At 41.9% G+C, this 26,581-nt stretch overlaps 1 protein-coding gene across 1 annotated transcript; it reads right to left on the bottom strand.

The window, feature by feature from the left end:
* LOC124136097 (ankyrin repeat, SAM and basic leucine zipper domain-containing protein 1-like) lies at positions 1 to 26,526 on the bottom strand. The gene is made up of 12 exons (XM_046501890.2): positions 26,386 to 26,526; positions 25,411 to 25,543; positions 23,777 to 23,899; positions 21,893 to 22,007; positions 20,197 to 20,308; positions 15,168 to 15,293; positions 14,061 to 14,218; positions 12,438 to 12,573; positions 11,988 to 12,103; positions 9,116 to 9,236; positions 4,199 to 4,303; positions 1 to 2,010 (listed from the first exon to the last, which is right to left on the bottom strand). Exons 1-12 carry the CDS (start codon positions 26,524 to 26,526, stop codon positions 1,804 to 1,806), a joined length of 1,593 nt encoding a protein of 530 aa, XP_046357846.2. The 3' UTR covers positions 1 to 1,803.
* Between the last annotated feature and the right edge of the window lie 55 nt (positions 26,527 to 26,581).

The following is a 26,581-nucleotide window of genomic DNA, read 5'->3' as shown; positions in this document are numbered from 1 at the left end:
AAAAAGGTTTTCTCTTTAGGAAATTAATCTGAAATCAACCTTGAAAACAAATTGGTTATTCTTAATTACAGTGTAAATAGCTCTCTGTGTCTGTGTATGAAAATAGCCTGTAAAACCAGACAAAATGTTGGTCTGCACAAATGTTGACATTAATCTGTCATATTGGAGAGGTAAAATATGGACATTGCTTGAGAACCAAGTAGGAGTGTTTAGAATACAAGAGAAAAAAGTAACCTGTTTGTACAGGAAAGGTCATAGGTCGAGACCAACTAATGCTTGTATGGTACAGAGAGTCTGTGTGAACTCTATCACAGTTACGCTAGTATACTTGGTATAGGGAACACTGGCGGTAGTGTTCACAGGGATATACCCATATACCTTCACGATTAGGTTAAAGAGATATACCCATATACCTTAATGAATAGGTTATAGGATATACCCATATACCTTCACGATTAGGTTAAAGAGATATACCCATATACCTTAATGAATAGGTTATAGGATATACCCATATACCTTCACGATTAGGTTAAAGAGATATACCCATATACCTTACTGAATAGGTTATAGGATATACCCATATACCTTCACGATTAGGTTAAAGAGATATACCCATATACCTTCAAGAATAGGTTATATGACATATATCCATAAATCTTCATGAATAGGTAATAGGATATACCCATAAACCTTCACGATTAGGTTAAAGAGATATACCCATATACCTTAATGAATAGGTTATAGGATATACCCATATACCTTCACGATTAGGTTAAAGAGATATACCCATATACCTTAATGAATAGGTTATAGGATATACCCATATACCTTCACGATTAGGTTAAAGAGATATACCCATATACCTTCAAGAATAGGTTATATGACATATATCCATAAATCTTCATGAATAGGTAATAGGATATACCCATAAACCTTCACGATAAGGTTAAAGAGATATACCCATATACCTTAATGAATAGGTTATAGGATATACCCATATACCTTCATGAATAGGTTAAAGAGATATACCCATATACCTTCAAGAATAGGTTATATGACATATATCCATAAATCTTCATGAATAGGTAATAGGATATACCCATAAACCTTCACGATAAGGTTAAAGAGATATACCCATATACCTTCATGAATAGGTAATAGGATATACCCATATACCTTCATGAATAGGTTAAAGGGATATACCCATATACCTTCAAGAATAGGTTATATGATATATATCCATATACCTTCATGAATAGGTAATAGGATATACCCATATACCTTCACGATTAGGTTAAAGAGATATACCCATATACCTTAATGAATAGGTTATAGGATATACCCATATACCTTCATGAATAGGTTAAAGGGATATACCCATATACCTTCAAGAATAGGTTATATGATATATATCCATATACCTTCATGAATAGGTTACATGATATATACCAATATACCTTCACAAATAGGTTATATGATATATATCCATATACCTTCAAGCATAGGTTATATGATATAAATCCATATACCTTCAAGAATAGCTTATAGGATATACTCATATATACCTTCATGATAAGGTTAAAGGGATATACCCATATACCTTCACAAATAGGTTATATGATATATACCCATATACCTTCACAAAAAGGTTATATGATATATATCCATATACCTTCAAGAATAGGTTATAGGATATATATAGCCATATACCTTCAAGAATAGGTGAAAGGGATATACCCATATACCTCCACAAATAGGTTATATGATATATACCCAGGATATAGGAATATACCAGTATCATGACTATGTGTTTTTCCCTATTATTCCCGATGTCTTGATCAGTGACGTTGCCTGCTCCAACACGACATCTCGCTTCCACCACAGCACAGCCGCCACCGTTGCCACCATTGATACAGACATGAGCCGCATGACCCGTGATCTGCACCTTAACCGGGCTTTGGAGGAAGTTAGTACCAAATCTGGCGGATCTATATTCAATCTTTTCATCTCCTGAAAGAACCAAGATATTCATCAGTATTTCGATACAAGTACTCTTGTCACACAAAACATGCCGTTATTTCAACTCTTATTTATACTCGTAACAACGAAATAATCAACATGAAATATATGCAGTAAAGAAAGAAATGCGCCTCTGATGCATGTTTATAATGATATAACTCAAACCAGAATATTTCCATATTAATGCTATAATATTTGCAAATCATTTCTTGTAATCCATAAGTATACTCAATAACAAAAGAACTGCACACATTTTATCATAGGATGTTATCATATCCACCGTTTCTTTTTGTGCCTAGTATATCTACATCACTAAGCAGCAAAAATTTGTGCATATAATTGAGTGAGTATTGTTTTACGCCGCTGTTAGCAATATTCCAGCAATATCATGGCGGGGGACACCAGAAATGGGCTTCACACATTGTACCCATGTCGGGAATCGAACCCGGGTCTTCAGCGTGATGAGCGAACCACTCTAACCACTAGGTTACCCGACCGCCCCTGTGTGCATATAAAATCGCATGCACAGTTTCTTATGTCAGTGAGTATATCATGAAGTGATTAACAATCACCTAAAAAAAAGGCCAGGTACGTCTTAATGCGCAGGAACATGACCTCAATGTGACTGACCTTGATTAAATTATACCAGTAAACACAATTTAAATCATCAGAACCATTTACTCACAAAGTGTTACAAAGAAAGCGCAAAAAAAACCCATGTGTTCACAAAGCTGTCATCCTAGTGTGACAAAGTCAACCAATAAGATTTGCCACTAAATTTGACCTGAGCTTACAAATAACACAATAAGTATGTTCAAATTCATCAACATTTGTGAAAACTAAATAGTCATGGAAACCTGTCTGATTGCACTGTTGGCAAGTGTTATGATTGACCTTGACCTTCTGACCTATAAGTTTGCTATTGACCTTGACCTGTGCTTCATTGTGACCTGTCTGCAAGTTATTCCAGACGCATTAATACTTGTCACAGTTACTGCAAAGTAACAAATATCAGACCACTTTTACTAAACAAGTGATTTAATGAATAAAAATTAACTTGTTTAAACAAAGGCCTGACCTTAATATGTATTCAAATTCAATTTGGTTTAAATCTATTATCATTAGTCACAGTAAGCCAAATGGACAAAGAAATGTGATGTAAGCAAATTCAAATTTTCTTTTTTTATGTTACATCTTAATGCATTTGAAAGACTATTTGTTTGAGTAATTTTTTTATTTTAGTAATCCCCTTGGACAAGTCAACAAGATGAGGGAGTGGCAATGGCCGACGGATGACAGACGCTGCACCATTCAGTGATTTTGACACAAAAAGCTGTATACAGGTCAATGGCTTGGACCCAAGAAATGTAATAAGTCAGTGGCAAAAGTCAATAAGTCACTTAAACAAAGATGCCGGATGCAGTAAAATTTCAAAGTTAAATCAGTACTTTTAAAAAATCGGGCATAGCTTCCGCACACCCGGCTACCCACCGGATCTGGGAGCAATACTGCCATCAACTTCTCGATTGGCACTATTCTTTATGAGAGCATTAAAATCGATGGCTCCATATTGATACCCTAAGTGGAATAATCCTTACTATTTACTATTTAATCATGAAATTATGACACTTGTGATGCCTTGCTTAGCATTTCTATCGGTCAAAAGTCTGACAACTTAAACAAACCATCGGTCAAATAGAAAATTTATCGGTCTATGACCGGTGACCGAGGGCCATCTGAAACCCTGCCATTGTATACACTCTAACCCAGTTGAGGTAATAAACATGGCAGTGTCTGCCCTATTACTCATGATAATATCAAGTTAATCTGAACAGCTCTAATACTCCATCTCCATCTGCATCACAAACTGATTATTTATGTCTGTCACATACAAAAATTCACTTTTCAAACCCACTGCTACATCTTCAGCTGCTGACAGTGATAGGCACTAAAAATACACTTGGCTTATCTAGATGTAGCAAATTAAGGACAACGCTTTACGTCCAACACTTAATGATTACAATAATGAAAACAAACATGATTTTTTCAACTACAAAAAATAATAAACTATGTTAAACATAAACCTAAAATCAACAGATTTGTGGAAAATAAGTCTACAACAAAATGGAATGAAAATATCACAAATGACATTAAAAAGATTAATAAAATGTTTTCATACCACATTTAGGCGACTGTGTAATCGACTAATTTCCTTTGCCAAGGCGTCAAGATTTTTCGAGGCATCTTGTGTATGCTTGTGAAGCTGCCTTGGCCCCGTGCCATCCTAGGAGAGAAATAGAACACAGAAATAAGCACCTGTCTATCACACAGTTAACAAGCTACAGAAAGCAAAACATCCCACAGCCCTCGCCCTGACAAAAAACACTGGTAGATCACACAGTGTAGGTAGGATAATGTCTCGTCTGTCGCGGATCTAAGTGGTCAGATTGAAAACATTATAGCAAAATATCTCAGAGCCGTGACAGAAAGCACATGTGCACAGAGTGTTGAATATCACCTGACTCACAGAGCCTGGTTGGAAGGGAATTGCTGAAGCTATCAAAGTCATAGTCAAACAATGGCTTAAGAAAGCTGTGAATTAGTTAAGATAGAATAAATTGAAATAATGCATAACCACTCTGTGACAGTAAGAGGGTTTGAAAACACCTGTTAGATTAGTGTGAGCAAAAGGGTTCAAGTTTCACCATGCTCTTAGTAGAAAAGTCTGATGATAGTAAACACATACCATATTTTCTTGAGTATAGTGCGCACCCATGTATAATGCGTACCCCCCTCTAGCGGATTCAATATTTTTGAAAAAAAATAAATTTGAATACCAAGCGCAGAAAAAAAATTACACCGTAGTCATCAAGTATTGCAAGAAGCCTCAGGGCTGTGACACAAACACGGATGTCATTTCCAAATGTTATAACTAACTTGACTGTCAGGAATATTGCAAGAAGCCCCAAAGCTGTAACACATACAGAGTTGCTATGCATTTTCAAATGTTTAACCTCACTTGACTATAAGGAATATTGCTAAAGGCCAAAAGAGAAAACTTATATTAGGGACACTTTTATTTTGGCAAGTTGAAAGTTAGAAAATTGTCAGTTTTGAGATTTTTACCCTGACAGATGACAGATGTCTGACGCCTTCTTCGTGATCAACACAACTTGATTGTATAAAATATTGCAAGAAGCTTCAAAGTTGTGACAAAAGCAAGAGACATCTTTCATTATCTGTATGTGCAGGATTTGATGGCACAAGCTGAAACTCTATCACACAGACCTGCTAGAATGTCCCTGTGTGGACGAGTGAAGAAAGGGAAAAGCTCACACATGAGAAACTACACAAATCATACAGAAGCCGGATGTGATAGTATAGATTCCGATAACAACTAGAAAGGTACACACAAGTACACACAAGTACACACACAAACACAAGCAGCCCTTTCACCACCATTTCTAGGTCCCTGAAATTGTTACGGAACACCATGCATTTCCAGTGATACCACTGCCTTCTGTAAGGCAAAAGGCATGCCGGCTACCTCATACCAGATTAACGTACATTGCCTCTCGTTAAGAAAATGAAGGATCATAATGCATTTCCGCTCGCATGACATCACTTCCTGTTTGGGAAAGACATGTCTGACAAACAAGAAGTCTAAAACAGAAAGTCTAATGCATCGAAATTACTTCAATACGAAAGTTACACGCACGTCCAAGTTGAATGCTAGCTCTGCCAGTAAAGAACACTACAACATCAAGCCTTTGTTTGTCTAGTTAGTTGTAAAATAAATAGGTTGTTTCATTTCAAGTTTACTGGCTTCACTCCCAGTTTCAGAAACACAGGTCCAATGAAGTACAATAATAAAACATGCTTATTTAGGAAATAGCTTCAGTGCACAAAGAGTAAGTGAGTGAGTGAGTATGGTTTTATGATGCTTTTAGCAATATTCCAGCAATATCTTGGCGGGGGACACCAGAAATGGGCTTCACACATTATACCCTGGTCGGGATTCAAACCTGGGTTTTCGGTGTGACGAACGTAACTTTCACCACTAGGCTACCCTACCGGTAGCTCCTAGTGCACAAAGAAGCAGAACTACCATTATTCAATAAAATAAATAAACACTACTAATAAACACTACCTGCACAAGACATTAAAAAGATATCTGCAGAAAAAGGCACTGGAATGAAAACTGATTATTTTATGATTGACCTTCACTGCGACCTTGACCTTGTAGGTTGGTCACACATGACTTTTCCACTCTGCCATAAGAATGACGTAGTGACTGAGTTTCATTGGCCTACAGTAAATCCTTCTCTTGGCAGTGAATGAACTGTATTTGATACTCTGACCTTGAGGATGACCTTGACCCTCAACATGACATATCAGTATGTCAAAACAAAGTCCTAGCAATATAAAGGAGATAGATATCCCTTAAATGTATTGTCATATGTATTGCAAAATGTTGCCATTAAACATACAACTTTGTTTTCAACTGCCCTAGTTTGCAAGACCAATTAGCACAATGTGTTGACTATACCCTGTTTGTTAGGAATCATCTCAGTCAAGTGGATTATTGGACGTCATTTGTAACCATGGTAATGCTTAATCAAGGGAGTTAACACACTGACAAAAGGCAGTGTGTACTAGAAATATTATTTGTCAGAGGTTAGCTGTACCGAGAAGGTTTTAATTTATTTCACTATTGATAAAACTCAAAGAAATACACGTAGCTACATATGTGACCCATGAGATATATTTTAAGATAGTATCATCGGAACACAAAAATACAATTCACAAGCTTCAATTCATAATTATTACACAGATACATGACATCATACATATCAATTGGGGCTGGGACGAGTCCAAATTTACTACCCGGGTACCCACCTCCCTATTACCCGACCCTAACCGGGGACCCACTGTAGGTATCAAGAGATAGGGGTACAAACTGTCCTATTGGGAAAAGTTGGACCATAGCCCTGTCAAAATGTGCTTAGATACACGTATAAAACGATCTGGTCATGCATACACTGAAGTTGACGGAAGGTTTATTTTATTCAAACATAAAAAAGTCAGAAGGAATGGGCATAGTAGTCAGAAAGAACTGCGAAAATTAGTGACTTGTAGCTTAAACATAAGAGTTCTAGATAACCACGGGTCTGGGTAGTCCTGTGAGTACCTGGGTCCTACTCAGTACCCACCTGACCCGAGTACCTGAATTACCCGTCCTAGCCCTAATATCGATTTTCACTGAAGTAAGTTGACGTCCAACATCTTTGTGACCTTATGGCACAATTATGACCTTATGGCACAATTATGACCCTATGGCACAATTATGACCTTATTGCACAATTGTATCCTAGTACCTGGTGGGTCACACATTTTCTCAATCTACTGACCCATTTAGATTATATCACAATTCAAATTGTTAAAGGTTGTTTCACGGTAAACCGGTGCAGTTGTCAGTCAGTCATACAGCTATCATCCCGAATGTGTAGCCACAGTCTACAGTTTAATTAACTGTCCCAAATGACAGTCATGCTCTTTCTTCCCTGAAAACACATGGCTGGCTCATGTCCCTTAACATTAGAAATTGAGAAAATGTATCACTGACACACAGCAACTTAGAACTTACAGCATTGAGGCAGCTTTAAAGGACTTACAAAGGACCAATTGATATTCACGGGAGCCTGGGATTTTTTTTGAAACTATGAGACAAAATATTTTTTTAAAAAACAACATTGTGACAATGGGCAGACTATTTCTTATTTTCCCAACAATATGAAGCATAATTATTTCATTAAAAAATTATTGAGGAGATATTTATGTTCAAGTCCTGTGAAGCTGCCTCAATGATGCCAGGGTAAGTCTGAAGTTGTTACCTTGATGATGCCAGGAATGTCCAATGAAAATGCCTCAATGCTGTCAGTAGCAGCAATAGAGAAATTACCCTGGCATCATTGAGGTAGCAATATAGGGCTTGCACTGCCATCATTGAGATAGCAATATAGGGCTTGCACTGCCATCATTGAGGTAGCGATATAGGGCTTGCACTGCCCTCATTGAGGTAGCAATATAGGGCTTGCACTGCCATCATTGAGGTAGCAATATAGGGCTTGCACTGCCATCATTGAGGTAGCAATATAGGGCTTGCACTGCCATCATTGAGGTAGCAATATAGGGCTTGCACTGCCATCATTGAGGCAGCAGTATAGGGCTTGCACTGCCATCATTGAGGTAGCAATATAGGGCTTGCACTGCCATCATTGAGGTAGCAATATAGGGCTTGCACTGCCATCATTGAGGGAGCAATATAGGGCTTGCACTGCCATCATTGAGGTAGCAATATAGGGCTTGCACTGCCCTCATTGAGGTAGCAATATAGGGCTTGCACTGCCATCATTGAGGCAGCAGTATAGGGCTTGCACTGCCATCATTGAGGTAGCAATATAGGGCCTGCACTGCCATCATTGAGGTAGCGACATAGGGCTTGCACTGCCATCATTGAGGTAGCAATATAGGGCTTGCACTGCCATCATTGAGGTAGCAATATAGGGCTTGCACTGCCATCATTGAGGTAGCAATATAGGGCTTACACTGCCATCATTGAGGTAGCAATATAGGGCTTGCACTGCCATCATTGAGGTAGCAATATAGGGCTTGCACTGCCATCATTGAGGTAGCAATATAGGGCTTGCACTGCCATCATTGAGGTTTGTTGTTTGTTTGTTTGTTTGTTTGTTTGTTGTTTAACGCCCCACTATTCCAGCTATATGAAGGGGGTCTGTAAATAATCGTGTCTGTACCAGACAATCCAATGATTGACATCATGGGCATCGATCCCGGCAATTGGGATAGGATGACATGCATCAACCAAGTCAACGAGCCTGACCACCCGATCCCATTAGTTGCCTCTTATGACAAGCATAGTTGTCTTTACGGTAAGCTTTGGTTGCTGATGACCTTGTCTACCCCGGGTCCATCATAAAGGTAGCAATAGGTCTTGCACTGGCATCATTAAGATAACAATTCTAACACTGGCATCATGGAGGCAGTATCATTGAGGCAGCAATAGAGGACTTACCCTGGCATCATTGAGTATTTGTGGGTGGGTCCTGATTTGTTCTCGCACATATACCACTGTACTGCCGATGTAGCGCAGGTGCTTGGAGATGTTGGCTACCATGGCGATGGCATCCGGGCAGCTGAAACATACGAATGGATTGTCAACTTGTTTGTTTGTTGTTTAATGACTCACTCAGCAATATTCCAGCTATATGATTGCAGTCTGTAAATGATAAAGTCTGGACCAGACAATCCAGCACTTGACATGATGAGCATCGATCTACACAATTGGGATACAATGACATGCATCAACCAAGTCAGCGAGCCTGACCACCTGACCCTGCTAACAGCCCTCTTAGTCTTCTGACAAGCACTGATTGCAATTATCAACATGGACTTGGATAAGCTGCTTTGCATCATGTAAGATATCCTCATCGGTGTGCACCCTGATAATCCAGAAATCCCACCTCCCTGACTCCTCCCGCTGGGAATGTTGAAATAATTATCAATATTCCATACCCTTGATTCAGCTCACAGGGAACTTGTTAATCCTGCTGATCTTACAAGAACCTTACTGTCCACAATAACCATAGAAGTGATGGCACAGGCTACGGTCAGCATCTTCCAGCTGTGTCATGAGCTTGGGATCAGCCAGCATGGAGTTACCAGTCATAAACGCCTGCAGTTGTGGGGAAAACTAGATGATGATGATGATGATGATGATGATGTTTGTTGTATAACGCTGCACACAGTAATATTCCAGCTATATTACGGCGGTCTGTAGATAATCGAGTCTGGACCAGACAATCCAGTGATTGACATCAATCCACGCATTTGGGGTAGGATGACGTGCATCAACCAAGTCAGCGAGCCTGACCACCTGATCCCGTTAGTCACCTCTTACGACAAGCATGGGTTGCTGATGACCTTTTCTACCCCGGATCTTCACTGGTCTAACCAGAGACAGTAGGACCTAGCAAACCATGGATTCTATATGTCCTGGTTACTAAGAGTGAGTAAGCATGGTTTTACACTGCTTTTAGCAATATTCCAGCAATAACACAAGCACTATGTGGGGAATTGAACCCGGGCCGTCGGCATGACAAGCAAACGCTATAACCACTAGGCTACCCCTACACCCCTCGTTCCTAGGAACACAAACCATGGATTCTACAACTAAGGAACACAACTGAACACCAATTACGACTACAAGTAAACCAAGCTAAGGGAGAGAACTCTGCAGATTAAGCAAAATCAATAGTAAATTGCTGGCTGCCAAATGCCCTTTGTTTCAGAGTAATGTCGGTTTATTGCTCATAATCACGACAATGATTTTCCCATGTAACCCTGGAAACGAAGGTTAGTTTTCATAATGTAAGTGTGTTTTGTTTCACGCCACTTTCAACTGTATTTCAGTTGTGTCTGTGTGTCAGCGAGATGTGGGAGGAAAACTTGAAGTTATGAAGTCTATCATGTCTACTACTTTAATAGTGCCGATGGGGGCACAGGTCCAGTCGTCTAAGGCGCCGCGATTCGCTGTGAAGAGTTGTGTTCCTCGGGCCCGCCAGAAATCTATGATTGTGGGTTCGAATCCCGGTTTGCCCCGATTATGTTTCTAGATTTGTCAGCACCATATCTGCGCTCGTGGGTTTCACCAAAGTGGTAAACGTCTAAGACCTGCATCACTTTGGGCTTTCCTCCCACATTAAGCTGACACTGGAATACCGTTAAAAGCGGCGTAAAAAATACAACTCACTCACTCACTAATAGTGCTGACAAACATACAAACATTATCCTGGCGAAACTGGAATTTAAAACCCACAATATTTAGGGACACAACTCAGACATTGATGTCTACCATGCAGAGAAACAACAGAGGAACACAGATGCGTTCCCACACAAGTTTAACTGTTAACAGTATTGTTTGTTTGTTCTTTTGTTGATAAACGTCGCATTCAGCAATATTCCAGCTATATATGGCAGTGGTCCGTAAATGACATCATGTGCATTGATCCATGCAATTGGGATACGATGAAATGCATCAACCAAGTCAGAGAGCCTGACCACCCGATCCTGTTAGTTACCTCTTATGACAAGCATAGTTGTCCCTTACATGGGTTGCTGGATCTTCATGGGTCATGTAAATATGTTTGCTGTGATTATCAGTGGAATCAATATGAACCACTAACAACAAATATCAAGTGCTGTTGTGGCCAGATTTGAACAGAAGTTGGTTGTATCAAATGGAGTTATCTGCCCCTGATTGTTTACTTGAGTGAGTGAGTATGGTTTTACGCCGCTTTTAGCAATATTCCAGCAATATCACAGCGGGGGACACCAGAAATGGGCTTCACACATTGTACCCATGTCGGGAATCGAACCCGGGGCTTCGGCGTGACGAGCGAACGCTTTAACCACCAGGTTACCCGACCGCCCCGATTGTTTCCTTGAACATAGCAGGATTGATCGTTTAAAAAGTTTCTGGATGGGACAGTTTCTAGAAGGATGGCTGTACCCATATAAGAGTGAAAAGAGGCCCTGTTTCACCTGACTTGTTGCTAACCTACTTGCCAAGGGAGGTGCAGATAGCTATTTGCAAACACCGAATTCCTGCAAGCTTCCAACACCATTCTGGATTCAAGCACAGTGTCACACCTCTTTCAATGCACGGATATTCATGGATCCAGACAGGGGTGCTGGAGAAGGTCACCTCACGACATGTTCAATAAGAAAAATTGGTTTCTTTTTTCAAAAGGGGGTGAGTGGGATCATCGTCATCAATCATCTTCATCATCATCATCATCATCATCGTCATCAATCATCTTCATCATCCTCAATCATCATCATCATCATCATCATCATCATCATCATCAGTATGTTCGTGTCCTCACCCGATGTGTTTGTTGTACTGTCTGGAGATGAGGCTGGACGTGTCCCACTCCTTCTTGTGAACCACCTCAATAGCATCCAGCAGCTTCTTGCGTACTCCTATCTGAGTGATCCCCATCTGTGGATGGAGTGAATGTTGTTTTACACCACAGTCAGTGGTTTAACACACAAAGATTGAAAATGGAAGCAAAAACTACGCCATTGCAAGCCTAAGCTCTAGACATGCTCACTGGCTAAGGTTTCCAATAAATATAGTTGTTGTTGTTGTTGTTGTTGTTAGAAATGACTTATTTGATGAAGGGATTATTAACCTTGTGTGTTTCCCTTATATAAAAATCTTAGGGGTGATAAATAAATCAGCAATGGCTGGTAAAATACAATTTGTGTTCCTAACATATATTTACTTCACGGAAAAACTCAACTGATAATCTCAAAACATACAATGTACTCACATTTATCAAATCTTGTTCGTTGAAGCGTAGAAAGTTGAAGAAGTCGACATGTTGATCTCTAAAGAGAGGAATGAGGTGGCCGACTTCGAGGCCATACAGAAACACCTCCAGCTCTCCGTACCGCTCATCAACAGGTCTGTAACCATGGTGACAGGACAATAACTACATTTGTGTGAACATTGTCAATAAAAAAACTGCACTTGGCAGAAGCACTCTTACCATGTGCTCAGATGTGAAACAAAACCACATCACTTCGGTGGGGTGAGGTGAAACACGGTTTAACATCAAGATCATTTCACGTATACAGTGATGAGGGTGCATGACACTCCCTGTACAAGTCCGAACTAATACCGGTTTTATTGTGCTAGTCCACTGAGATACCATGAAATACCATGCCACACGACACAGCCAGGGAATGGAATCACTGATCTTCTACTCTCACTAAGACGCTCCATCCACTGATCACTGGGGTGGTCTGATATTACTTTTGCATGCAGCAACTTCAACCAACAATTTCTGTACAATACCAATACTATTTTAGCAGTTAGATTGAAGCAGAAAAAAAGTTATCCAAAAATGATACCGGTATACTGAATATATACTGAATATAATCTCCATGTAGCCCTCCCAAATATTGCTACAAGGAGACAAATAAGTACATACTAAAACGAAATATTCATATGCTCATGCTTCTTATCAGCTCTAAACAGATGCAGTTAAAAGTATGAGTTCCTGGTTTGAAAATTGGGGACTGTACGGTTGAGCAAAACTCTTGTGCCCAAAATCTAGGCGTGATCATTGACTCAACACTCAGTCTGGATAACCATGTAAGCAGTATGTGCAAGACAGCTTACTTTCACATCAGGAACATCAGACAGATAGCAAGATACGTAGACACAGCATCAGTCAAGTGCCTAGTCCATGCGTTTGTAACATCAAGACTTGACTATTGTAAAAGTAATCTGTATGGTATCCAGCAGCAGCATCTGGATAGACTACAGCGTGTGCAAAACACTGCTGCCAGACTCATCACACGGAAGTCAATGCGTGAACACATTACACCCGTCCTGAAAGAGCTGCACTGGCAACCTGTGAGACTCAGGATCGTGTTCAAGCTAATCATGTTTGTCTACAAATCGATCCATGGGTTATCCCCAGTGTACCTCCAGGAACTCACTGCCCTTTACCCACCTGGACGAACACTGAGATCTGCAAACCAACTACAGCTTGCTGTTCCACCAACCAGCAGAACAACATATGGCGACAGGACCTTCCGAAAAGCAGGCACAACTAACTCTATGGAATGCACTGCCCATTGATGTCAGGGGATCTGAAGATGTCAACACCTTCAGATCAAAACTCTTCAAAAGAGCATACGACAGCAATCTTGAGCAAGGAGTATATCTGGATAAGTAGCGCTATATAAATGATTAGTTTGATTAATTTAATTTAATATGCATGTTTAGTCTATGATGTGATCAAGTTGCGAGCGCATGTTTGAATCTCCAGAAATGACATCACGATAGAACAATACTTCTATCTGTATTGTTCTATCTTCACTGTTCTTTGTAATGTATCGCATAGCTTTTATATAATTATATGTACCAAGTATCATTTACTTACTTGTCTACAGGGATCAAGTCTCCTTCAGGTGGGGGCGGCCTCACTCTCTGCTTCTGTTCCCTACCCAGTACTTCTCCACCTTCCACAGTGTGCCCATTCATCACAACAGGCTTGGGGACGGACCTGACATAGGGCTTGCCCTCTACCAAACAGGCCATCTGGAATAGCAGTTGATGTTACTCAGACCAGGCATCCGTGGTGATTCTCATAAGGCTAAAGGTCCCCAGCAACCTTTGCTCATTGTAAGAGGTGTTTTTGTTTGTTTGTTTGTTGTTTCACGCCGCACATAGCAATATTCCAGCTATGTGACGGCGGTCTGTAAATAATCGAGTCTGGACCAGACAATCCAGTGATTAATATCATGAGCTTCGATCCATGCAATTGGGACCGATGACATGTACCAAGTCAGCGAGCCTGACCACCCGATCCCGTTAGTCGCCTTTTACGACAAGCATAGTCGCCTTTTACGGCAAGCATGGGTTGCTGAAGACTTATTCTACCCCGGATCTTCACGGGTCTGTTAGAGGTGAGTAAGTGCTTTGGGTGGTCTTATCCCAATTGTGTGGATTGATGGTCATGATGTCATTCACAAGATGTCTGGACCACACGTGATTATTTACAGACCGCCGTCATGTAGCTTGAATATTGCTGAGTGTGGCGTTAAACAAAAACAAAAACAAACAAACATAAAACAAAACGTTCTACAATCCAAGTAACTTTATCATTTTCATAAGAAGGCATTTTATGGAAAGAAGTTATCAGTACACTTTGACAATTCCAACCGGGTGAGCTAAAACTGTTTGTGCAGCTCACTATGTTAATTTGAGTACTTGGGTCCCTGTTATCCTGTAACGTTTCAACACCAGTACAACTGCCTGGATGCTTAACATGAGTGAGTTTAGTTTTACGCCACTTTTAGCAATATTCCAGCAATATCACGGCGGGGCACAGCAGAAATGGGCTTCACACATTGTACCCATGTACAATCAGGAATCAAACCCAGGTCTTCGGCGTGACGAGCGAACGCTTTAACCACTAGGCTACCCGACCGCTCGCTTAACATGGAACCAAATATTCCCATAAAACCTAAATAATTTTCTTTATTACCTCATCATTCAAGGCAATGTCCACTGCCCTCTGACCATCCGAGTGTTTGAGAGTACGATCAGCTCCCTTGTCCAGCAGCAGCTTCACGGCCTTCAGATGCCCCTTGGATGCTGCCCATGACATGGCCTGGACGTCACAATAACACAAGCAGGTGAGTTGGGGTTAACACTTTGAGCAGTATGTAAGTTATATCACAGCATACCAGGAGAAAGCCCGAAGTGATGCAGGTCTCAGACATATACATGACCCACAATCAGAGGTATTGTGCTGACAAACCAAGAATCATAATCAGAGCAAATCTGGATTCAATCTCATGATCATAGGATCCTGGATTGTGTGAGGGAGACAACTCTCCACAGAATTTTGTAGAGCTTTAGATAACTTGGCCAGAAGTTCTTAAGGGATTGATTTAAGAAGATAAAACACCACCATCCCAAAGATTGAATAACCTGAGAAAACACCAGACATCAACATAATCAATGTATGATAAACCTTCTTCAAAGATATTTCATAATAAGTAGCAAAGGTATAAAAATCAGGTAATCTTCATGTATGAATGGAACAATAGTGAGTTGCCAGGTGAAATGTCTCAAATACATTTGGTAGCATAAGAACCTCCTTTCATATATCTTTGTACTCATGCTTTCCTGATAAAACTTCTTAAATAACAGATTGGATCAAATCCATCGAGGGTAAATTATTACGAGGCTGAAATTTTGAGAGTATTCAGAAGAATCATTTTGATTATCGTCCGCTTGCTGCAAAATCGCACTGATGAATAAATATTAAGCTGAAAGCAACAGTTATCTATTTGTCCATACCAACTCATCACCATGATTTCAGACATTGTCCCGAGGGGTAGAAAAAGTTGTTTAACTGGTCACACCGTAAACTGAACAGCCCTGCATTCACACATGAAATTCACCCATTTTAGGCCAAACTACTACTGTCTTTTCCATAATAAAATCCTATCAACTGAAAAGTCAAAATCAGATACGTATCTTTCTGTAGTAGTTATTAAACGGAATATACAATGCGAATCTGTAAAATATTCTCAAAGAAATGTAAGTGATGTTTTTGGTATTGCTATTCAGCTAATTCAAAAGCAAATAATGAAATAAACAGAATGAGTGCAATATATCAGTAGAATATGGTACATGATGAAATTCACAGGTGATTCCACCTTGGTTGTTCACATTTATGGTTATTGCAAGTAGGACGGGGTGTAGGGACAATGTTGAGACCAGAATTAAAGCTTCATATCATAATAGTAATAGAGATGGTTAGAGAATGGTAACTGTCAGTCACAGGCTTGCTGACTTGGCTGATGCATGTCATCGTATCCAAACTACATAGATTGATGCTCCTGATGTCAAGACTCGATTATTTACAGACCGCAGTCATGTAGCTGGAATATTGCCGAGTGTGGCATTAAACAAGCAAACAAACAACTGTCAGTCAAATTACTATTTCAGTTGGCAGTACCAGTGACAAGGAAAATATTTCAGAACAGAAGTTTTGAGACTATCCCTGTGTTCCGCAATGCCCTTCAGCTGTTATGTTTATTGCGCGAACCCCCTTGTGACAACAGGCATTAAACCACCAACAATTAAATGATAGTTTATTAAGCAACTTTTTCTACTTTTTCTAAATTCCAGCAATATCATGGCAGGGGACACCAGAAATAGGCTTCAGATATTGTACCCAAGTGGGGAATCGAACCAAGGCATTTGGCATGATGAAAGGACTGGGCTACCCAACCATCCCTGGTGAAGAGAGAACTAGGCTACCCCACCATCCCTGGTGAGGAGAGAACTGGGCTACCCCACCATCCCTGGTGGTGAGAGAACTAGGCTACCCCACCATCCCTGGTGATGAGAGAACTAGGCTACCCCACCATCCCTGGTGATGAGAGAACTGGGCTACCCAACCATCCCTGGTGGTGAGAGAACTAAGCTACCCCACCATACCTGGTGATGAGAGAACTGGGCTACCCCACCATCCCTGGTGATGAGAGAACTGGGCTACCCCACCATCCCTGGTGGTGAGAGAACTAGGCTACCCCACCATCCCTGGTGATGGGAGAACTAGGCTACCCCACCATCCCTGGTGATGAGAGAACTAGGCTACCCCACCATCCCTGGTGATGAGAGAACTGGGCTACCCCACCATCCCTGGTGATGAGAGAACTAGGCTACCCCACCATCCCTGGTGGTGAGAGAACTAGGCTACCCCACCATCCCTGGTGAGGAGAGAACTGGGCTACCCCACCATCCCTGGTGGTGAGAGAACTAGGCTACCCCACCATCCCTGGTGATGGGAGAACTAGGCTACCCCACCATCCCTGGTGATGAGAGAACTAGGCTACCCCACCATCCCTGGTGAGGAGAGAACTGGGCTACCCCACCATCCCTGGTGATGAGAGAACTAGGCTACCCCACCATCCCTGGTGGTGAGAGAACTAGGCTACCCCACCATCCCTGGTGGTGAGAGAACTGGGCTACCCCACCATCCCTGGTGATGAGAGAACTAGGCTACCCCACCATCCCTGGTGGTGAGAGAACTGGGCTACCCCACCATCCCTAGGGATGGGAGAACTGGGCTACCCCACCATCCCTAGGGATGGGAGAACTGGGCTACCCCACCATCCCTAGGGATGGGAGAACTGGGCTACCCCACCATCCCTGGTGATGAGAGAACTAGGCTACCCCACCATCCCTGGTGAGGAGAGAACTGGGCTACCCCACCATCCCTAGGGATGGGAGAACTAGGCTACCCCACCATCCCTGGTGATGGGATAACTGGGCTACCCCACCATCCCTAGGGATGGGAGAACTGGGCTACCCCACCATCCCTGGTGATGAGAGAACTAGGCTACCCCACCATCCCTGGTGATGAGAGAACTAGGCTACCCCACCATCCCTGGTGATGAGAGAACTAGGCTACCCCACCATCCCTGGTGACGAGAGAACTAGGCTACCCCACCATCCCTGGTGATGAAAGAACTAGGCTACCCCATCATCCCTGGTGATGAGAGAACTAGGCTACCCCACCATCCCTGGTGATGAGAGAACTAGGCTACCCCACCATCCCTGGTGGTGAGAGAACTGGGCTACCCCACCATCCCTGGTGATGGGAGAACTAGGCTACCCCACCATCCCTGGTGATGGGAGAACTAGGCTACCCCTCCTACCCTTGTGATGAAAGAACTAGGCTACCCCACCATCCCTGGTGATGAGAGAACTAGGCTACCCCGACCATCCCTGATGACGAGAGAACAAGGCTTCCCCACCATTCCTGGTGATGAGAGAACTAGGCTACCCCACCATCCCTGGCGACAAGAGAACTAGGCTACCCCACCATCCCTGGTGATGAGAGAACTAGGCTACCCCACCATCCCTGGTGATGAGAGAACTAGGCTACCCCGACCATCCCTGATGACGAGAGAACAAGGCTTCCCCACCATTCCTGGTGATGAGAGAACTAGGCTACCCCACCATCCCTGGCGACAAGAGAACTAGGCTACCCCACCATCCCTGGTGATGAGAGAACTAGGCTACCCCACCATCCCTAGTGATGAAAGAACTAGGCTACCCCACCATCCCTGGTGATGAAAGAACTAGGCTACCCCACCATCCCTGGTGATGAGAGAACTAGGCTACCCCACCATCCCTGGTGACAAAAGAACTAGGCTACCCAACCATCCCTGGTGATGAGAGAACTAGGCTACCCCACCATCCCTGGTGAAGAGAGAACTAGGCTACCCCACCATACCTGGTGATGAGAGAACTAGGCTACCCCACCATCCCTGGTGATGAGAGAACTAGGCTACCCCACCATCCCTGGTGAAGATAGAACTAGGCTACCCCCCATCCCTGGTGGTGAGAGAACTAGGCTACCCCACCATCCCTGGTGGTGAGAGAACTAGGCTACCCCACCATCCCTGGTGGTGAGAGAACTAGGCTATCCCACCATCCCTGGTGGTGAGAGAACTAGGCTACCCCACCATCCCTGATGATGAGAGAACAAGGCTACCCCACCATCCCTGGCGACAAGAGAACTAGGCTACCCCACCATCCCTGGTGATGAGAGAACTAGGCTACCCCACCATCCCTGGTGGTGAGAGAACTAAGCTACCCCACCATCCCTGGTGATGAGAGAACTAGGCTACCCCACCATCCCTGGTGGTGAGAGAACTAAGCTACCCCACCATACCTGGTGATGAGAGAACTAGGCTACCCCACCATCCCTGGTGAAGATAGAACTAGGCTACCCCACCATCCCTGGTGGTGAGAGAACTAGGCTACCCCACCATCCCTGGTGATGAGAGAACTAGGCTACCCCACCATCCCTGGTGAAGAGAGAACTAGGCTACCCCACCATACCTGGTGATGAGAGAACTAGGCTACCCCACCATCCCTGGTGATGAGAGAACTAGGCTACCCCACCATCCCTGGTGAAGAGAGAACTAGGCTACCCCACCATACCTGGTGATGAGAGAACTAGGCTACCCCACCATCCCTGGTGATGAGAGAACTAGGCTACCCCACCATCCCTGGTGATGAGAGAACTAGGCTACCCCACCATCCCTGGTGACGAGAGAACTAGGCTACCCCACCATCCCTGGTGATGAGAGAACTAGGCTACCCCACCATCCCTGGCGACAAGAGAACTAGGCTACCCCACCATCCCTGGTGATGAGAGATGCAGATAGTGAAGTCACTTCCGAAACAAAGGCAAATGGGTCGTGGGTGATTTTGAGTAAATCTTTCATTCTGAATCAATAATACCCTGGACAATCCAGGACATTTCGGATACAGCTGTCATCATTTCAAAATGCTGTTACAAGATACAAGAAGCTTTATTTAATGTCGTTCATAAACAAAGTAAAATCTTTTATTTTTACAAATACAAATCAGTAATGAATAATAAACATACTTTTCGTAATTTTTTGATTCCTTTAGCTTTGAAGAAACCAGGACCAACTGAGACAATAAAGAACCACACCTGTCTACAGATATCCACTTACTGTCCAGCCCCGAGAGTCCTGGCGGTTCAGCTCAGCCCCTTTGCCAATGAGGTAATCCATGACAGTCACATGACCTTCCCGTGCAGCACACATGAGGGGAGACACGTGGTACCTGGACACGACACAGGAAATACACAGAGGGAAATAAACAAAGACAGAAGCAGCCCCTGTACTGCCTTTTCTTACATGCCATGTAGCATTGTACAATATTATCAAGGTAGTTGATTTATAATGGATCGTAATGGCGAACGCTTACTAACCTATTAAATATTCCATACGCAAAATTTTCTTGTTCTTGGTTCAACTTTTATGACACATCAATAAGGATTGATTGATTCTGATTTTCTTTACCGAGCTCGGTAAACAAAGTACCTGTCATTAGCGACTCAAGGGCGGGCAACACCATATTATTGTGATATCGCTATTTTGTGGTGTGATATTTGTGGATTATGTAGTTTACATCACTTCCTGTTTTAGCTTATGCATAATCAGTATGAATATGACCTAGATTGGGTCAAGGGACATTGTCCAAACAAATGGGTTCTTTTCTAACCAATTACGAATCGAGGTATTGGTAATTCCTCTCCAAAAACATTCCAGAAACTGGTATGAAAATCTGGTAATTGAATGATTATGGCCTTAGTTTTGTAAAGCAGTATTTGATAACAGGACCAATAATGAGGAAAACGCTAAAATCTTTAGTTTTATATTACAGCATTGAATGCAATATCCCCGAATGAAAGGAAATAAGGATCTAGACCAAAGGTAATGTTTCTTTCCCAATTTCCATGCAACCTGTAAATCCTTGATAAAGTTGGTTGGTTGTTTTCTTGTTTAACGCCACACTCAGCAATATTCCAGCTATATGACGGCGGTCTGTAAATAATCGAGTATGGACCAGACAATCCAGTGATTGATATCATGAACATCAATCCACTCATTTGGGATCGATGACAAGCATCAACCAAATCAGCGAGCCTGACCACCCGATCCCGTTGGTCGCCTTATAGGACAAGCATAATCACCTTTTACGGCAAGCATGGCTTGATAAAGTATGTGAACTGATTCAAGCAGTTTTGAATGTCTGTCTGTAACTGTAAAAGAATATAGGAGTAATGACATGAGAATGAATCAAGCTCCTTACAGTGGTAGCCCATTCGCGGAGCTCTCAAAACTATCACTGCCACTAGTGAAAGCTCCCCACAGTGATAGGTGGCAAAAACCATGCTTGGAGTTGAACTTGCAACTGACTGACTGTTATGTTTACAAACAAATGCTGACTGCCATGATGCCGAATACTCTTATTCCTGCTAAATTATTTTCTTTGTTTGTCAAAATGAATTTCTGTTTCATTACAACAATCATGTATTTGATTTAGTAAGGATGTAAGGGGGAAGGTGGTTGATTTTCTGTCCATCTGCAATCTTGAACCAATCTGATCAAACAAACAAAAAGGTAAATTCATCTGGGAAATATGGTCAGTTGAAAACTTTTTTTAAATTCACTATGATTGCATTCGCAAAGACATAAACTAAAGTGTAAACACTACTACATTTGGGGTTAGAGGACAAATTTCAAGATTCTTGTAATGGCTGCACCCACACTGGTGGCAGCGATGTTACCGAGAGTGTAACGAAGGTGTCACGCGCTGGAAAGGATCTTGGTGAATGAAGTTGGGAAGGGAGACAACTCATACCTGTCTCTGACATTGACATCCGCCCCAGCGTCAACAAGAGCCTGCACACACTCTAGGATGGAGTTGTTCAGTTCTCGCGTAGATGAGCAGGCAGACATTAACACAGTGTAGAAATCTGAAAATAGATCATTTGATGTGATGCAAAATATTATTTCCTTTTTTAGTTTGCTTATTTGTTGCTCAATGCATCATTATTCCAGCTATATGATGGCAGCCTGTAAACAACTGAGTCTGGGCAGGACAATCGAGTAAAGGACACAAACAGGTATGACTCACGTCAACCAAATAGAGGCTACAGTGTATTTAGCAAGCCTTGTTTATTCCTAATACAGGATATTTACCATCCCCCAACACACAAGCATGATAACCTCTTTATCATATAATGTCATTCTTCAATTCTGTGCTCGAAAATCCCTTTCCATCTCTCACAAACATTAACTAAACATTGCAAGATTTCCTGGAATGTGCGCATTAATATACATCACGTCAGAGGGTACGTGATGTGTCAGGCGGACAGTGACAGTAGCCGATATAGTTCCAACAGAAACCTTTTTCTTATACAGTGGGGCAACTACATTTATGCAAAACAACAATTGCCTACACAAATTATTTTTTCTTGTTCTGCGGCAATCCATCTGTCTGTCCGATAGAGTAACTGTCCTTTATCAAAGGGAAGCTACTCTAACCCTAGTCTATGAAATATCATGGCCACAGTCAGACGTTGTTAACAGTCGTCCTGTCCTGTCATGATGTGACAAAGTGCAGTCAGATGTACACACAGCGACAAAACAAAATAAGGTAACAATTCGAACATATTTCGGCCAAGTCCAACTGTTTTGATTTGTGGAGAGGTTCAAAGCCGCAGAGGTCTACAAGCTGAGTGAGTGAGTGAGTTGGGTTTAACGCCGCTTTTAACAGTCTTCCAGCAGGTATATTTCTGCGTGTCAGCTTAATGTGGGAGGAAAGCCCGAAGTGATGCAGGTCTCAGACGTTTACCACTTCGGTGAAACCCACGAGCACGGGTATGGTGCTGACAAACCTAGAAACATAATCGGGGCGAACCGGGATTCGAACCCACAATCATAGGTTTCTGGTGTGCCCAGGGGACCAACTCTGCACAGCGAATCGCAGCGCCTTAGATGACTGGGCCACCTGTGCCCCCTTCTACAAGCAGATATATGGAAAGTGATCCTGCTTGGCTACCCCCCTCACAATATTGTTTCGCAATTTATATCTCCAAAGTTTCCAAAACTTGTACATTGACTTAGCTATGTCAGTTAGACACTGATTTTCGTTTTTATACGTTGACTTTATCCTGCCAAGAAACCCACCCATTACATGATAAAGATTATTATCAGGGTAAATCTACGGTTTGACCCCACAACCAGCAGGTCCTGACATGGTCAAGGGACACAACTCTGGACAGGATTTACTGTGCAGAGATTAGGTCGTCATATGGAAATTTTGTTAGTGAATGTAATTTTTTTCAGTAGTCGCTAGAATTTTCATAACTTATCTCGATACGCCGGCCATGAATCCTTTATATTCAAAAACAATATTTTTTATGAGTCATATTTGACGCAATATATTTTAATGTCAGTACTTGTTCCTACAAACACAGAAATTGTCTTTATATTACAACACAGTTCGATCAATAATATGATGCTAATTGTTTTGTACCAATAATCAATATCATGCAGACAAAAAGATAAACTCATTCATTACTCTTCTCATTGTGCTCGTGACTCTTTAAAATATATGCAGTGAGTCATGATGACTCTCAGTCTGCAAAGGTTTGGTGAAACCCTGCAATACCAAAATATTTCAGTAATTGAACAATTAAACATTGATCCTTGGACTCACATAACAATCGATAAAGAGTACCTTTATCAAAATTTGGATTGGCTCCCTTGTCGAGCAGAAACCGGACAAGTTTTGGATTCGATGAGTTGGCAGCGTACATGAGGGCCGTCCATCCACATTTTAATACTTCATCAACATTCATTCCTGAAACATAATGTGAACAGACAATTAGGTCAACATCATCTCTGAACACATCACCATGAAGTAGAAGAGTATCGTATTCGACGTAATAAGTGTCCAGCTCTAATAAGCGCCCACAACGATATTTGCTCATATATTGGCTAGTGAACAATCCCAATTAGCACCCCTTCCGACTGATCAATGTACACAAGACTTATTTATTTGTGTATAATATGCACTTTTGTGTTATATATAATATATGCACCCTTAATTATTCTGGAAAAATATATCTGTCGTGTATAAAACACACAGACTTTTCTTTTGTATCATTTCAGGCTGTCAGCAAAATCCACAAAATTTATGATCTTTCAACTCTATTTTTTTCACCAAAATTATATTCTAATAAGAGCCCCCGATTTCTAATTTTGAGAGAGAGATCCCTGGGCGCTTATTATGTCGAATACAGTATTTCAGAAAGGACTCACACTTTGTGAGAGTGAGTGAGTTGGGTTATAAAGAAGCTTTTAACAGTAAATCCAGTTTTCACCCTTGCCAAACTTGGCTGGAATTACTGGGCTCGATCGCAGCGCCACCAGTGGCTATTACCAGTTATGTCCCCTCTAAGCCTCTCCTCAGTTTACGAACCGGATTCTGATTTCAGTGCGCAATTCTGATTGGACTATGCATAGACTCGTTAGTCCAGCCAAAACGTAACTCCATTCTACCAGCCTAGTTCGGCAAGGGTGGAAACTGGATTTTTATAGAGAGTTAACTCTCTTGCCTCGGTAAGATGAAGGAGTATGAACCTTCAGAGAGTGAGGGCCACCCTGTATGAACGTCGGAGCATGCATCATTTCCAGAAGACAGTCTCATGAAATGTCAAAATGTGTCATTCAAATGCCTGTGAACGTCACTTTCATGGTGATGTGCCAACCCTCCAGTCCAATAGGATAACCCCATCTCATGTCCACTTCATTCTACAACATTATTACCTCTTGGATAAAACCATATCTATGTGATGGTAATTTCATGAAGATCCGGGGTAGAATAGCAATTAAATAGGTCTTCAGCAAGCCAGGCTTGACATAAAAGGTGACCATCCTTTCTAAAGAGGCAACAAATGGGATTGGGTAGTCAGACTCGCTGACTTGGTTGATGCATGTCATCGTATGCCAACTTCGTGGATTGATGTGCATGATGTCAATCACTGGATTGTCTGGTCCAAACTCGATAATTTTAAAGATTACCGTCTTATACGTTATCGCTGGAATATTTCAGTGTATGGCGTTAAACAAACAAAACAAAGTACAAAGCCTGTAAACACTCGAGTCTGGAACAGAAAATCCAGCAATTGATATTGAGAACAATGATCCACATCATCAACCAAGTCACCGAGCCTGACCATCTCATCTATTGGTCGCCTCTTAAGACCAGCAGAGGTTGCTGGGAACCTATCCTGACCCAGACTCCCCTATACTTGAGAGTCCCCATGAATCACACATAGAAATCCTGATCTCTGTTGAGCATTCACTAACCCTGCTGGAGACATTGTTCCACGACATCGGTATGACCCCTCATGGCAGCAGCTTGGAAGTCCTCTGTTGATCGCATGTCCTTATTTGGCATTTGTGAAGGAAGGGGGACACCAAACCCATTTTGAACATGCCTCTGGAATAGGAACAATACAGGATACAGATGTTGATTGTGTTGATGAATTGATTGGCATGACAAGTGGATTTGCTGGAGGCCAATGGCATCCGAACATTTATCAATTTGATGGGACAGTCTTCTAAATCCAGTGACAGAAATTGGGACTAGTCCTATAGTCCTTGCCAAACTGCCCAATAGTTAAGGCATCATAAAGACTAGTAGAAATTTTCCATTATTTTTGCCATATGTTATCATCATAAGGACTAATTGACTAAAAATGTTTCTATCATTGTAAATCATAAAAATTCAGCCCCAGAAAGTTCAGAGCTACATGAGTTTGTTGGGGTGCCGAACCTTAAGGATTGTAAAGGGGTGTTTGATTGGCAAGTGGTGACCAACCCTAAGATCGCGAAGGGTTTTTTGATAGGAAAGAGGTTCCTAACCCTAATGATCGTGAAGTGGTGTTTGATCAGAAACAGGGTCCAAGGCCTCAGATAGGGTTAGGGGTAACTTACCCTAACCCGAAGGATCGAAGAGGCATGCAACATCTGTGCAGCGAGAGCACAGTCGGCATCAGGAGTTAATTAGCGATATATTTTAAGCTGCGCAGGTAAACTGCATTGTTCCAAAAATATCGAATCGTTTCAGAATGTAGACTTAATTTAGAAATGATGATTTTCTTCAGTGATGACTGTCAACTCATCATGTTTGACATGATTGTGATAAAATCGATATTGGTATTGACTGTCTGAAGCGAGAGAAATGAAAACGTCAACTTTTGTCCCCAAACTATTATCAGCTGTTGACAAATAAGATAATGACTTTATCTATATCAAAGTATTGTCATTAACTTCACTGACTCGATTCGTATTACTGTTAGGGCCTTTATTAACTGGGCCAAGGAGCCTTGGCTTTTCATCATCCAGCACGTCTTCATTTCCCAGGATGAAATCGTCTTCATCAAAGTCCTCCTCTTCTCCTGCAGCACTGAAGGACGCCATTTTTAAAGTACAGGAACGGAGCAAATATTATTCACGAAATTCATAAGGTAAAACC

This window comes from Haliotis rufescens, unplaced genomic scaffold (assembly GCF_023055435.1).
Source record: "Haliotis rufescens isolate VD_foot unplaced genomic scaffold, xgHalRufe1.0.p SCAF_44, whole genome shotgun sequence".
Classification (NCBI taxonomy): domain Eukaryota; kingdom Metazoa; phylum Mollusca; class Gastropoda; order Lepetellida; family Haliotidae; genus Haliotis; species Haliotis rufescens.
Note: the sequence above shows the minus strand (reverse complement) of the source record. Positions and strands in the feature narration are given on the sequence as shown.

Excerpts from the sequence above, each read along its gene's own strand:
- LOC124136097 (XM_046501890.2), bottom strand. The coding sequence starts at position 26,526 with ATGGCGTCCTTCAGTGCTGCAGGAGAAGAGGAGGACTTTGATGAAGAC. Across the intron at positions 22,008-23,776 it reads CAATCCAAATTTTGATAAAG|ATTTCTACACTGTGTTAATG; the intron begins GTACTCTTTATC and ends ATCTATTTTCAG. Across the intron at positions 12,574-14,060 it reads GACTTGATCCCTGTAGACAA|ACCTGTTGATGAGCGGTACG; the intron begins GTAAGTAAATGA and ends CCATGGTTACAG.